This window comes from Chrysemys picta, chromosome 8 (genome assembly GCF_011386835.1).
Source record: "Chrysemys picta bellii isolate R12L10 chromosome 8, ASM1138683v2, whole genome shotgun sequence".
NCBI classification, from domain to species: Eukaryota; Metazoa; Chordata; order Testudines; family Emydidae; genus Chrysemys; species Chrysemys picta.
Window position 1 is genome coordinate 90,689,151 of NC_088798.1, and position 13,784 is coordinate 90,702,934.

A 13,784-nucleotide genomic window follows, 5' to 3' on the forward strand; every position below is an offset into this window, starting at 1 on the left:
TTCCCCCGTGCATAAACCATGTATCGGAACGCCAAACGGCTTCATCTAGAGATCTTCTGAGGGGCCATAGATAAAATCATAACAATCGTCATACAATCAATTAGAAATAGAACTAGAAAGCCACCTACATAAATGCGGAAGCTGTTAGCACTTTGGAGAGTCAATCGCCCCAGAATGAAAAGGGTTTTGAAATGTTGATATAAATAAGTCTGAGGTGTGATTTCTCCCGGAATGGATATTAGATATAACGAATTCTTGTTTCAAACGGGGATTTAAAAATTGAATAGTGAAGTTAGCCGAATTTCTACAGGTCCGGGAATTTATACGCAGCAAAAATGTTACTGTTTTGGTTTTCACGCAGAACAAGTTACAAATTACAGACTTAAAAAAATATATTATTCCGATCTGATGAAATCGGGGAGTAAAATGTGAGAGACCCAAAGCAAATGAAATACAGTCTTTCACCCCAGACCCCAAATAGTGAACACGAACACACCTCTCCTGGCTTTGTCTCTTGCGTCTCTGTAAACATAGATGCAGACTTAAGACGGGTAAAGTACAAATGCTGCAGGGGGGTGCCGCCCGCGAGACTGCGCTATGAGCTAAATCCGCCTGGCTTCACTCACGGATGTATATAGTCCCGAGAGCTTCACTTACGTTCGAGACGAATCTCAAATAGGCCTCAGTCTCATGCACTGGCGTGGACCTGCCCCGGCAGTGTAGAGAAATGCCTTTTCCTTCTGCACACCCCAGAAGTACTAAGCTAGCAAAGGGAGTAATCAGGGCTAAAATGAAAGCAAAGGAGCCGTGCAACATTAAGCCACTCTCTTTAATGACAAGTCACCGAGTTCCATCAGCTTGCACAGCCAAGGGAGACATACAAACTGGCGGCTGGACAAGGAACAGACAGTGCATTTAAATACTAAATCACGTTTTAGTGCATAACCCTACGGGGATCTGGCATGTAACAGCATCTTAATTCCTTCATTTCGGGGCTTTGTCTTTAGCCTTTGTGTGCTGGTGAGATCTATATACACGATATACTCTCCCACTCTGTCTCTGGGGCAAGGAAAGTTACATCTTAAATAAAATAGCAGACCGCATGGTTTTCACCAAAAGGCAGCATTTGAAGAGCTAGGACTAGCGATACACTTAGCTTTAAGGACTCTTCAAAATCTCGTGTCCATACAGGAAGTGCAAAATGAAACATGAACTTTGATTTTTAAAATAAGTCGAAGAGTTTGCACCGGCAGTATTGTTCAAACTCGTTTTGAAGGAGCCATTTCTGTAGCGCAAAACGGCCCAATGTTGGGTAGGCGAACGGTACAAGAACTCAGTTCTCAGGGCTTCCTACAGCTTTTCTGAGAAGCTAGGAGGGAGCTGTGTGTAGCTTTACAGGGGATAGGTAATGTGCTCTCCAAAGCACCTGGCGTCTGGTAATTTTAATATAAACCCCCCACATCTAATAGTGTGTGTGTGTGTGTGCTTTAACTTACATGGGGTAGGATAATCTGTACAAAGAACTTCAAAACTTCCAACTGGAGATACCGACAAGCATGCTGGTGAATTTCTCGAGGACACTACATTAACCTACAAGAGGCCCATTCCCTTCCAGTCCTCCCAGCAATTTGGAAATATATCGAGACACTTGCTTGTTTGCTTCTCTGAGGGATCCCAGGCGTGGGGGTGGGGGGGAAGCCTGTCCTTTCCCTTAGCCTCAAGTCCAACGTCTCGCTGTTCGGTCCATTGATCAGTTTACAGTCCACTTGAAACGTTGTCCCCGTTTTATTGTTGCGCTGAGGTCTAGAATAGGGATGGGTGAAGTAAGTCTACCAGGCTCTGATCCCATGCAACGTGGAAATCCCTGCGTTACCCTGCGGAATCGGCGTTTGCACTGAATTCAAGTCCCCTACGCTGAAGTTCATGAAATTATTGCCGGCTGCAGCAGGCTGCATGGTCTGCATGGAAGGGTAGTTGCAATTGTAGTTGGCATTGCAGGCTGAGCTGTTGTAATTCGTGTAAGCAGGGTAGGCGTTGTAGCTATAGGGGTTAATGCTGACATTGTAGGGTGAACTGTAGGGGGAAGATTCCCCTAAGCAGGGCTTCCCATCTCTTACCAGAACAGGCACGGCTATCCTCCTCGGTGGAGGGATCCCGACCATTTCTAGGGTCTGATCCTGTCTCTGCCTTTTGCATTTATACCTTCTATTCTGGAACCAAATTTTGACCTGGGTGGAGGTGAGCTTTAGGACATTCGCTAAATGGTCTCTCTCAGGGGCCGAGAGATACTTCTGTTGCTTGAACCTTCTCTCCAGTTCATAGACTTGAGCTTGAGAGAAGAGGACGCGGGGTTTCCTCCTCTTCCTTTGTCTGGGGCGCTCTGGATCCTCCAAGCCCCCTTTCTCCTGTTCCAGGGTCTTGTGAAGGGAGCACAGTTCTGAAGCAAAACAAAGAAACCAACACACAATAATCAATGTATGTGAATCATTGTAACCCGTGTAAATGAGTATCACAGACTTTCCACTAAACTAAACTCTGCTTCTGTTTGAGCTACAGACTCCAACTAACTTTCAAGCCCGTTCGTTGCCGCTGGAGTTTCTCCAGGATGTTATTTCCATTGTAGCGTTCTTAAACTATATTAGTAAATGTTACTACATTTATTAAAGCGCCAGAGTAAATGAGAAATTAGATGAATGCGTAATTACTTAAAAATCGGAACGACTATTTCGATCTTCAATTTCTTTATTACAGAGTTGATTCGTTTTATACTGTATTTGTAGCGAGTATCCACCGACCGCATTGAAATCGGCTCAGCTGTATTGCACAGAAATAATGTCTCGCCTATTTATTTTTTTGTAAGTAGTAGTCAAAATGCTACGGGCCTTAAATGTAAACCGGGCAACCACGGATATCCCTTACTGAGACTGTGAACATTAAAGAGCAGAGACTGGCTATGATTCTTTCAGCAGAAAAATTGTCGGGTGAGTAATAGATTTTGGAATTATTCTCCTGAATTAAAAGTTGCCAGTTTGCAATTCATTTTGATTCCACTGGCTGATCGTTGTTTTCCGTTTGCCACATAGTTCACTTTGCTCGCAATTTATAACACACAGTTTCATTTTTGCTGTGGTACCAAAATTCTTCCTGTAAACGAGTTTGGAAATAAGTTACAGGTAACAGGAAACTTCTCGGCAACATTCGCTCCTCTTCCTGCCCCCCCACCCCAAAACCTCAAGCCTCCCCAGTCCCCTGCTCGAAGGATTCAGCTCGCTAGCAAACAGGAGTTGCTGAGCGCCTGGAAGGCTCTACGGAGATGAAAAGGGTGATAATATTTTTCGTGTACTATCTCCATGTCTTTCCTTCCAGTAACATTCCCTGTAAACAAGTGACCATCTTACAAGCAGCAAGACACTGCCTAGGGATCAGTCAAAATGGCCTTTCCATTCCACGGGGGTTGATCTGGAATCGCTAAAATAACCGGTCCTATTTTTCGGAAAGACCAAAAAGAATATTTTCTCGGGTACTATTTAATAATTGCTCTACCTACCTGTACGTCTCTATTTCTATTCTTGGAGCTATTATGTAAGTAATCTGCTTTAATGTAATTCAAAAAGAATTACTAACAAACATTGCTATCAGCTGGGTTGATACAGGAGACAACCCCCTCCCCCTCCATCACTCTGAGCTGAGGGGTGTCCTGGGGTCTGGCCTTTTCCCTCAGTTACATGGAGTGGAAGCCGTTAAGTGATCTCTTTCCCCCCTATAACTTCCCTCTCCTTTTTAGCAGCTTGGGTCTGATGGCCGGTAAGTGTGGTGGGGAAAGATAAATAGATAGAGATTGTTTCGAGGCACAGGGAAGAAGATCTCCCCCCTTTATCTTATCAGAGCATCTAAAAATCCTCCAGCGCCCCCAATAAACGGTCTCACCTCTAGATAACAACCCCCCAACCAGTTGCCAATAAAGGCCTGGGGTTGTACTTTCAAAAGAGCCCCCCTCGGTGTTATTTAAATCACTCCTCGGAGTGCTGCCCTTTTACCTTTCTTGTCCATTTTAGAGTCCTTGGCCGAGTCCACTTCCATGTAGTTTTTAACATAGAAGGAGCTGGGGAAGGTGGTGGAGTTTTTGGAAGGGTGAGTCTGAGTCTGCTCCTCACTGAGTGCAGGAAGGGCTGTTGTCTCTGTCGTATACGTCTCCTGTTTGAAGGTTGACAGCATGCAGGAGGAGGAGGAGGACAGGGTGGAAAGCTCCATCGAAGCCAGGCCGGTCTGATGCTGCTCCAGATTCAAAATATCCTTGACAGAAAAGGGCGTAGTAGTCACGGGACTAGGAAACATTGTGGGGGCAAGTGAGGCAGCGACCAGAGCCCAGCTTCATGTAAAGGTGAATTGGAAACAACCAACCTGGAGCGGTCGTGACTCCTGAGCTCTCCAAAGGGGCACATAGCATTCCAGCAATTAGCCTTCACTTGTGGACTGGAGGCAGGTAGAACCAGACCATAAAGGAAAAGAAGGAGGGACTAGGCAGTTTTGGGGAGACTTTAACTTTCTATTGGGTAACTGAGCAGTGATGGAATAAAAGATGCAAAGTTCCATGTCACCTAATATAGTAATACAACTCAAAAACATCCCCACTCATTTAAAGGGGCAGCATTGTATTTATCCAGCTTTCCCCCGCAGACTTTGTTGATCTTTTAACAAAAAAATTCCGAAAGGCCTCATGTGTTCAAACCCCCTATCTGATGCCATCTATCATACAGTCAGATTAAATAAACAGGCCCGGAGGAAACAATCAAGCAAATATGTGCTGACTTCAATTTAAAAGATGGAAGTTTCGTTTTTAGTAATCTGCACTATGTGATCCAAATGATAACAGAAGAGCCTTCACCATTCGTTGGGACACCAGAAGGGGAAATTTCCGTCTGTGATTGAAGAAGAAATCGATGAGATTCTGATGTGGCATATTATCTACAACGCCAATGTATGGTGTATAGCAATGTAGCCAAAGAGCCCACACGTGGTTCTTTTTCATCTGTTTGATTGTAGCTCTGTTCAGGACAAAAAGCTATCAAGACTCTGTTTTTCCTGTAAAAATTATCGCTTGTAATTGATCTCTTTTAATGCGTGCCACCCAGCGTTCTGCAATGCAGCGAACTCGGGGGCAAAAATATTAGTAATCTAGCGCATTTAAAGAGCGGGTTAAGAAATAAATAAGCAATAACGTGCAATTTTGCGGTGACTGTGGAGATCAGAGGCAAGATATATGTGATGCAAAAGCACTAAATACAGCAGCAGTTAAGGAAAACACTCTGTTCGCTAACACAAACAACCGCTCAGCAGCGAAAAACTAAAGTATGGGCTCTTTGCAAATACAAATTGGAAAATTAATCTCTATTATCTGCCTCGGAGAGTAAATATCTGAGTCTCGGGGCCTGGCTTTCCATAAGTGGAAGGCTATGACTGTGGATCACTGCAGCTCCTTGTATTCAAGGACCAGAAGTGGGAGCTCATTAATTTCATGCACTTATTGCCACTAAAATAAACCGCAGCAGCAAATCCTTCCGAAGGACTCGGCTGGGGGAGGGGGCGTTGCGATGCTTTCAGTTAAGAACACACACACACAACCCAAAAACTTAATGTAACTTCTTGGGGAAAGTATTTGGTGGGTGGAATCCCCAGAATTGCGTGGGGAGAAGAGCAGTCTCTAAAAGGCAACTGGAAGGCAGCTCTTCCCAGGCACATCTCCCTAATGATCTCTTAATCCAATCCAGGGTGATAAGAGATAAGGAAAGGGACTTGTGGCTCCATGTGGAAAAGTGGAGCGGAAAAGAGTCTTCGGGTGATATGGTGAGTTCGCCTGGCCTTTGACATATCCTTCCTGGGCAGAGATACTAGTGAAGGGGGGTGGCCAGTGTTGTTTTTTTTTTTCCTAAGGCAGGGTCAGGATTTTTAGGAGGCGGAGAGGGGTAATGTCTGAGGTCTTATGCAGCAGCAGAGCCATTTTGAATATGTCCATCTATGCCTTCGTGCTAGGGCGCCGACTGCAGCCATGTGTAAGAGGGGAGAATGGCCGAATGCCTCTCTCGGGTTTTCATTCCGATTGGCAATAGAAAGTGTTTGGGGTGTATGAAAACCCAGCTCCCCGCCTGACATAGCATCGCCCCTTCTCCAGTAACTCGCCTGGCATTTCTTGTCATGGAACTGCCCGGGATGAACCCACCCGGTGCTAATGTGGATGTCCCCGGCGCTTTAGGCTTTGCAATGGAATTTAGCGTTACTGGACGGGGCCCTTGTGCTGGGCGGCGGATGCTTGGCCACGGGGAAAGGCCGGTGCGTGATCAGAGACAGAAAGAAAGAGCTAATGTAGGGAGAGCAGCAAGACGAACCAGCCCCAGTTGCACACGAACACGTGGGGGATAACAACCTTACCCAGTATCAGAGGGGTGGCCGTGTTTGTCTGAATCTGTAAAAAGCAACAGAGGGTCCTGTGGCACCTTTAAGACTAACAGAAGTATTGGAGCATAAGCTTTCGTGGGTGAATGCCCACTTCATCAGACGTCTGATGAAGTGGGCATTCACCCACGAAAACGTATGCTCCAATACTTCTGTTAGTCTGAAAGGTGCCACAGGACCCTCTGAACCTTACCCAGAAGCACCTGCCCCTATTTATAAAAAATGATTTTTCCCTCCTGCGAACTAGACTCGATGGCAAGGAGCATATTGTTGATCTCTTTCTGTTTGATCAGCCACCTTTATCGAAAGAGCGGCCCAATTTCTTCTCTTTCCCACTGGGGATCTGAATTCTGACATTTATCTATCATTTACCAGCCCCTTCGCCCTTTTCCCTTTTCTCTAGTGGCTTCAGATGTGTTTGTATTTTCTACAAACGTTTTTTTCTCCTGCTGATAATAGCCCACCTTAATCAATTAGTCTCGTTAGAGTTGGTGTGGCAACACCCATTTTTTCATGTTCTCTGTGTATATATATCTTCCTACTATAATTTCCATTGCATGCATCTGATGAAGTGGGCTTTAGCCCACGAAAGTTTATGCTCAAATAAATGTGTTAGTGAGGTGTCACAAGTACTCCTTGTTCTTAAGGCGGAAATGTAACTTTCTCTCGAATGAGAAAAATAATTAACTCGCTCTAGCCTGCAGTGTATTGACTCTCCCAGGCTGGGTCGAAGTTCCCTGACTGTGGAGTTCGCTTTATCTCCTAAGTTGCTGCTATCCGATGAAGTAGCAACATCCGATTCAATTAAAATTCTTGCTGCAAACGATTGCTAGTGTCCTGGTACCTTTTCGTTGGTGAATCGGAGCTGGAACTTGCGATGACAGTGTAAGAGATTAGAGTGTACAGAGAGGCCTGAAATATTGCTGTTTAATGGAGGGAAACGCAGCCATTACAGCTCGCTTATTTTCAGCTATTCTTTCTCAGAAAATGTTTGGCACCTCTCTAGTTAATACATGTAGAAGGAATTAAGAGCAACTCTTAGATCAATTCGAGCGACTATTCAAAAATATGGTGTGTGTATATACATCAATAGATGGAGAGACTAAATATAACCCTCTAGACGCCTACATAGGTTGGTTGCACCTAGAATGTATAAACTCCACTCTTCAGACTGCCCTTGCATCTCTAGTCCCTCTGAGGTGGGTGTGGGTGTGTAAAATAAATGCTACTTCGCCGGGTAGCTGCGTGGGAGATAATGCAAACTCCGCGCTTAGGGAGCTTCTCCCCAAACATATATACATACACCTGACTAACATTTAAAAATACGTATAGGGACATAAAGTATAGGAACACAGGAATTGTCATGGCTAGTCTAGTATCCTGTCCTATGACTATACAGTTTAGCCGGGCGAAAATATCGAAGTCCCTCTGCTTCTCTCTCTCGTCTTCCTAAAGCTGCATGAAGTGAAGAGCTTTCCCGAACTAACATGTTTGCGGTCTTTTCTTCTTTAGAGAGCATCCATCTTTCTTTTAGACGGAAAACGCTTCTTCGCTTCGGAATACAGTATGCTAGGTCAGTGCAAAGCTCCTCTCCTGCTCTGTCCTATGTCAGGATGAAACATTTTGTCTTTGCTTGCGCTTGCGTTTCCGTGGATAGAATGCTCTGTGCTCAGCTCCCCATCTCTACATGGGGCTGTTAATGCCCCCTATCTCCCACCCTTTCTAGGTCTTATTTGTTTAGATTGTAAGATCTTTGGGGCAGGGACTGTCTCTTGCAAAAACAACAAGGAGTCTGGTGGCACCTTAAAGACTAACAGATTTATTTGGACATAAGCTTTCGTGAGTAAAAACCTCACTTCTTCGGATTTTTACTCACGAAAGCTTATGCCCAAATAAATCTGTTAGTCTTTAAGGTGCCACCAGACTCCTTGTTGTTTTTGTAGATACAGACTAACACGGCTACCCCCTGATACTTGTCTCTTGCAGTGTGTTTGTGCAGTGCCTAGCCCAATGGGGCTCTGATCTCGGCTGGCCTCGCTGGGTGCTACCACCGTCTTTGCAGGGTCAGAGGTTCTCAAACTTTTCCCAGGCATCCGGGCGCATGTTGTCCTTGCTATGAGCTTGCAGCTTCTGTCGGTCTTTACTTCATGCCGAGTCTGTAGCTAGTGCGGCCTGTGTGTACATTGAGATGAAAGCTGCCTGCATATAAAATATTATTAATTGGAAACTGTAGGGTTCCTAGCGGGCCCGAATCACACCCTCCCTCCCAATCGATAGGGCCCCGGCTGCAGAGGTAGATGTGATTAATTGAAAGATAAGCCGCAGCGCTCATTTGGAATGTCATTAATGCTTTAGCGAGACATTCGCTGGAGACAGACAGCGTTATCCTCTGCTTTATCTTCAACAATGCATCCCTTTTAATACTGCAGCTTAGAAACAAATGGGGGCTTTCGGCTCAGCCCTGCCCTGCCGTGTTTATATTTTTGGAAGAATCACAAGGAGTGGGAGTCCCGGGCTCGGCCCCCTGATAAATGAACATTAGCACTTTTTAAAACTACTGTATCAACAAAAAGAGCTGCAGGGCCGCAATAATTGGTGAAAAAGCAAACACTCCGTAAAGAGAGGTCGGGTCTGCTCTGTGTCCGGCTGATTGATGAATAAGCCACTGACATACAGCAGCTCATGGACTTTCCGGGTCGGGGCTCATCACCCTCCTCCCCTAAAGCCTCTCATCCCGCTGAAATAATTACCCCCAGTCCACTAAGCATGCAAGAGGCAGAATGGGAGGGAGGTGTTGGGGGGGGGGACCAAAGCACCCAGCCTTGTTCCTGAGTTCCAGGAGAGCTCCCCTCATGTAGATGGAAGCAAAGCCGAGTTAGTGACTTAACCGTGATCTCAACCTGTCAAGCGGGGCTGGACCCTCTGCTAGCCTCCTGGCAATCAGTCCTTCAGTAGGAAAACATTTCAGAGCCACTCTGCCTTCGCCAAAGAAGCTCTGATACAGCATTGGTGTAGGACAGCCGGAATCCCTGCCTCAAGGCAAGGCCTTATAGGCTAACCTTGGCATAAGGAAGTCCAATGCGGAACAGAGGAGTGGGTGTGCGATTAGAGTTTCTACAGCGTTCTTTTAGCTATATCTGGTGTGTCCATCCGCCCAGTATTTAGGCACCAAACAGCAATGGAAGTGGCATTAATATACCCATAAGAGTTCCTACCCTCCAGCACTCACCTGCTTTCCCCGGGTTCTGTTCTTTCTTTGCTTTTGGCCAATATCTTGGACATTATCTTTGTTGTTGTTCCACTTGAAGGATCAGGTCCTGAGTTACCTGTCTCTGCTTTCAGTAGGAGTTAGGGGGTTTAAGGAATGCAAGCTGTGACCCAAAAAATGATTGATCTAAAATCAATTTCCTTATTCACAGGGGTATTCAGTTCAGCCGAAGATGGCACTAATTGCCACAGACCCTAGTGTTTTTACTGCATCCTCCTTATTTCGCACAAATTAGCTTAGTTTTTACTCTTGTTCAGTTTTATGGCATCATCTGCATCTCTGTAAAAAGCAGACAATGGACAACATCAGGGTAGTCACCGTGATTATACCTAATCCAGATTCCTTAATAGGGAAGTCAGGGCCTGATTCTGATCTCATGTATGCAGGTTTTTTCACTGTCACTATTGACTTCAATTGAGTTACTTCTGATTCAGGGCGGTAAACATGACAACAGAATCGGGTCCCAGATATATATACAAAGAGAATAACTAAAAACACAGAATCTGATAAATATCCTGTAGCAACTTTTAATTCCGAGACCAGCAGACAGCAGCCATACAGAATCAACTCTTTAACACTTAGAGGAAAATGAGTAAAACAAAAAACAAAAATACCAACCCCAAACCCAACATAATATATGGGCACTCTTTGATGAGTCAAAGCTGCCCTTTATCCGGACCTTGGTATAAACAGGACCCAGACCTTCATTCCTTATAGTACATATAGGTAGCGTTCACACTTGTTCATCTGCAGACCGTCTGTTTGCGGCATAGAACAGTTTCTAGGTTTGATTTTAAATACAATTGATTTTTAAAAGCCTTGCTTTTAACTTTTTTTTTACTGCAGTCAGTTTAGGAAATAAACATTTCTCTCTCTCACTCTCTCTTTTAAGATATTGAAACCTCTCATTTTAGACAGTTGATTTTATTTTGTTTTTAATCCCAGTTGGTGTAAATGTCATAACTCATGCCCCCCCCCACCTTTGAATTTGCTGCTATCTATTGGAGGACTCTGTTTAAACGCTGGGGGTTTGAAACCTTGTCACTAATTGAGTGCTAACACTTAAGGTGCGGTATATTTATTAAGAGCTAGTATTCCAGAAATAGGCTATTAGGGTTTCCTTGAGTAAACTTTTGCAAATCTCTTAGTTACCCCCTTGTTGGCTGCAGAAGCTACTGGATAAGTTGTGCTGGTGTCTGTATCGATCACTTCTGGCTTCCTGACTTTGTCATTAATTCTCTGTTTTATACAGTTAAAGAGATTTTTAAACATAACTCCGCAAGAGAACAAACGTTGGAAAGAGCTTGATATAAAATAAGAATAGTTTTACAATTCTAACTTAAATTATCATGGAACTTGTGTGTCTTCATTACTATTAATTTAATGTTCAATTGGCAACTGAGACAAATAGATAGGTGGGGTGGTCTGAAGTCTGATCAGGGAATGGGAATTAGGAACACTTGGGGTCTGTTACCAGCTGACTCTAGGCAAGACTCTTAACTTCTCTGCCTCTGTAAAATGGGGATATTGTCATTCATTTTGAGGATTCATTAGTGAATGTGTGTACAATTTTTTGAAGATGTGAAGTGCTATATGTGTTAATTTTAGCGTCTAGAAGCCCAATTCTACAAACTCAAAGGGTGAGGGCAGGACCCATTAAAGGGAGCCGTAGAAGTTCAGACCCTTTGCAGAGCAGACCACTTATGTAGGCATCTAAATCTGAAGTTAAGTGCCTCACTTTAGGCATCTGATCTTGAAAATTTGGCCTGAATCTTTAGAGTCAGGGAAGAGAGAGATTTGGGGAGAGCATTTTGGGACTTCCAATGCAGGCTTACAACAGAGACATCAACATGTATATATCCTTAAGCTTTCTGTTGCTTTGTGTTTTTGACATGAAGACAGTGGTGGTTTCTTGCCTGCTTCTAGCTTTCTGTAGAGGAAAATGGAGCTGTCCAAGCAGGTCATGCTTGCAGCCTGTCTAGGAGAGGCTCCTTTCCTTCTACATTTTTAAACTATCCATTTGGTTTAATGTTTTCCAATAAGAGACCCTTTTCTGGATGACCAGCTATGTTTCAAATGGAAACACACAAGGGGGAGAAGAAATAGTTATTCCTGGGACCAATAAAACCTAGTAAAGGAGGTGACTTTCACAATAACTGAATTAAAAATTAAAAGGGGAAGGGCTGCAACTGTTTGAAAGAAAAGTCCAACTTCTAGGATACACCTGTTTCTATGGATGCACAGGAAAAATGGCTGGAAATGAAATCTCACAAAGTCCCTTAGAGGGGGCTTGTTTTTAAGGAGAAAGTTATAGACCCAGCAGGCTGTGCGGTTATGAGGAGGTTTGCAAGACAAACTCCTCCCCTCCCCTCCCTCCTCTTCCCTTCCTAACTGGGGCCTGATCTAACTCCCATGCCATGGAAAGATTCCCATTAGGCTTCAGTGGGAATTGGTTCAAGCGCTTGGCTGGGAAGCCTGACGTCTGTGCAAGGATCTCAGGGTGTTTGCAGCTTGTCTGTCCACACGATGTTTTCCAGAGGAGATAAAGGTCTGACTTTTTGGATACTTCCTTCTGGCCGTGCAAATCCGATCAGTCTTGCGATGTCACAGTGCGTGCTTTCCACTGTGACGAGAGACGGGCGGGGCTGAGCCCAGCTCCAGCCTCGGGGTTCCGTGCTATGAGTTTACAGTTAGTAGCACACGAAACAGCTGCTGGGTTCAAGACCCCCCGGCCGCCCAAACCCCGGGGAACAGCCGAGGTAGACAAACAAGCTGGCTCAGCGTCCCCCATCCGCTCGACCCACATGACTAACGACAAAAACAAGATCCGCAAACCAACACACTTCTAGGAGAGGGAAACCAACCCGCGCAGGGAAAAGTGTGAGGTTTATAGCCACGTCGAACACAAGCTGTTGATTAGTCTCTGTTAATCCTGATCTTTTCTCCTCCTAAAAGTTACTTCGCATCCGGGAAGATAAAGCACCCGATAGCGTTTCTTAAATAACCCCCTCTCTCACTCCCTTCCCGGAGTTATCAGTGCCAGGGACTGAGATCCGCTGGGCTAGGTCATGTTATCTCTTGTCTTCGCTGCTGTCCCCGGACGCTGCCCTGTCACGGGAGACGCGACCCAGACTGGAACCTTTCTGTCCTCAGTCACTCACAAAATCCCACGCCCGCCACCAGGGGAGCCCTCTCCCGGGGGTATTAGCTAGGCTGGGGCTGAGAGGGGAGGGGGAATCCGGGCGGACAGCTACACAGATGTCTAGACTTCGAAATATTTTTTCTGGGTTGGGGTCTCTCTCCACCTATTCCCTCCGCGCGTCTCCCCGGCAGTGGGGAAAGCGAGCGGTCCCATGACCCGGTATGTAACAGAGAACCGGCTGCCCAGGAGCAGTGGGAAATCGGCTGCCGAAGGGATAGCGAAAATCACTTCTGCGGTACACAAAAAACAGGCACTGAACCCTGCAACTCTGCTTCCCCCAGCAGGACTCAGTAAGAGCTGTGGGGAAGGCTCAAATGTAGAGACATTATTTTAATGAAAACAACAAGCTAACATAGACTCTATGCATCCGAAGAAGTGAGGTTTTTACCCACGAAAGCTTATGCCCAGATAAATCCGTTAGTCTTTAAGGTGCCACCAGACTCCTTGTTGTTTTTGTAGATACAGACTAACACGGCTACCCCCTGATATTATTTTAATGATTTCACTTCCCTCTGCATATTTGCGTGTGGGATATATTTATATATCGTGCTAGTCTCTCTGGATGGAGAAGAAATATTCCCGCCACCCATTATTAATTGTTAGCCTGGCAATTATAATTAATTGTCCCTAGTTCAATTTCTCCTGTCACCCAATCCTCCTAGGTTCCGACGACAGAATTTTGATCAAAATGTAGCCAGAAAAGCGTGTGTGGAAATTCTTGTTTTTGTCAACAAAGGCGCCTAGTTATGAATTGATCTATCATTGATTCTCCGCAGTGTTTTGTGCAGTAAACACAGGTGTCCATTTCACCAGTGTAACAACGCAAATATGTGTTTGTATATTTAATATTGCATCTCAAGCCAG

The 13,784-nt window shown here is 45.0% G+C and overlaps 1 protein-coding gene across 1 annotated transcript; it reads right to left on the reverse strand.

The window, feature by feature from the left end:
* Nucleotides 1–811: 811 nt before the first annotated feature.
* NKX2-5 (NK2 homeobox 5) lies at nucleotides 812–4,519 on the reverse strand. Its single transcript, XM_005298062.3, has 2 exons — nucleotides 4,038–4,519; nucleotides 812–2,437 (listed from the first exon to the last, which is right to left on the reverse strand). The coding sequence occupies exons 1-2, from the start codon at nucleotides 4,333–4,335 to the stop codon at nucleotides 1,830–1,832; spliced, it is 906 nt and encodes a 301-aa protein (XP_005298119.1). The 5' UTR covers nucleotides 4,336–4,519; the 3' UTR covers nucleotides 812–1,829.
* Between the last annotated feature and the right edge of the window lie 9,265 nt (nucleotides 4,520–13,784).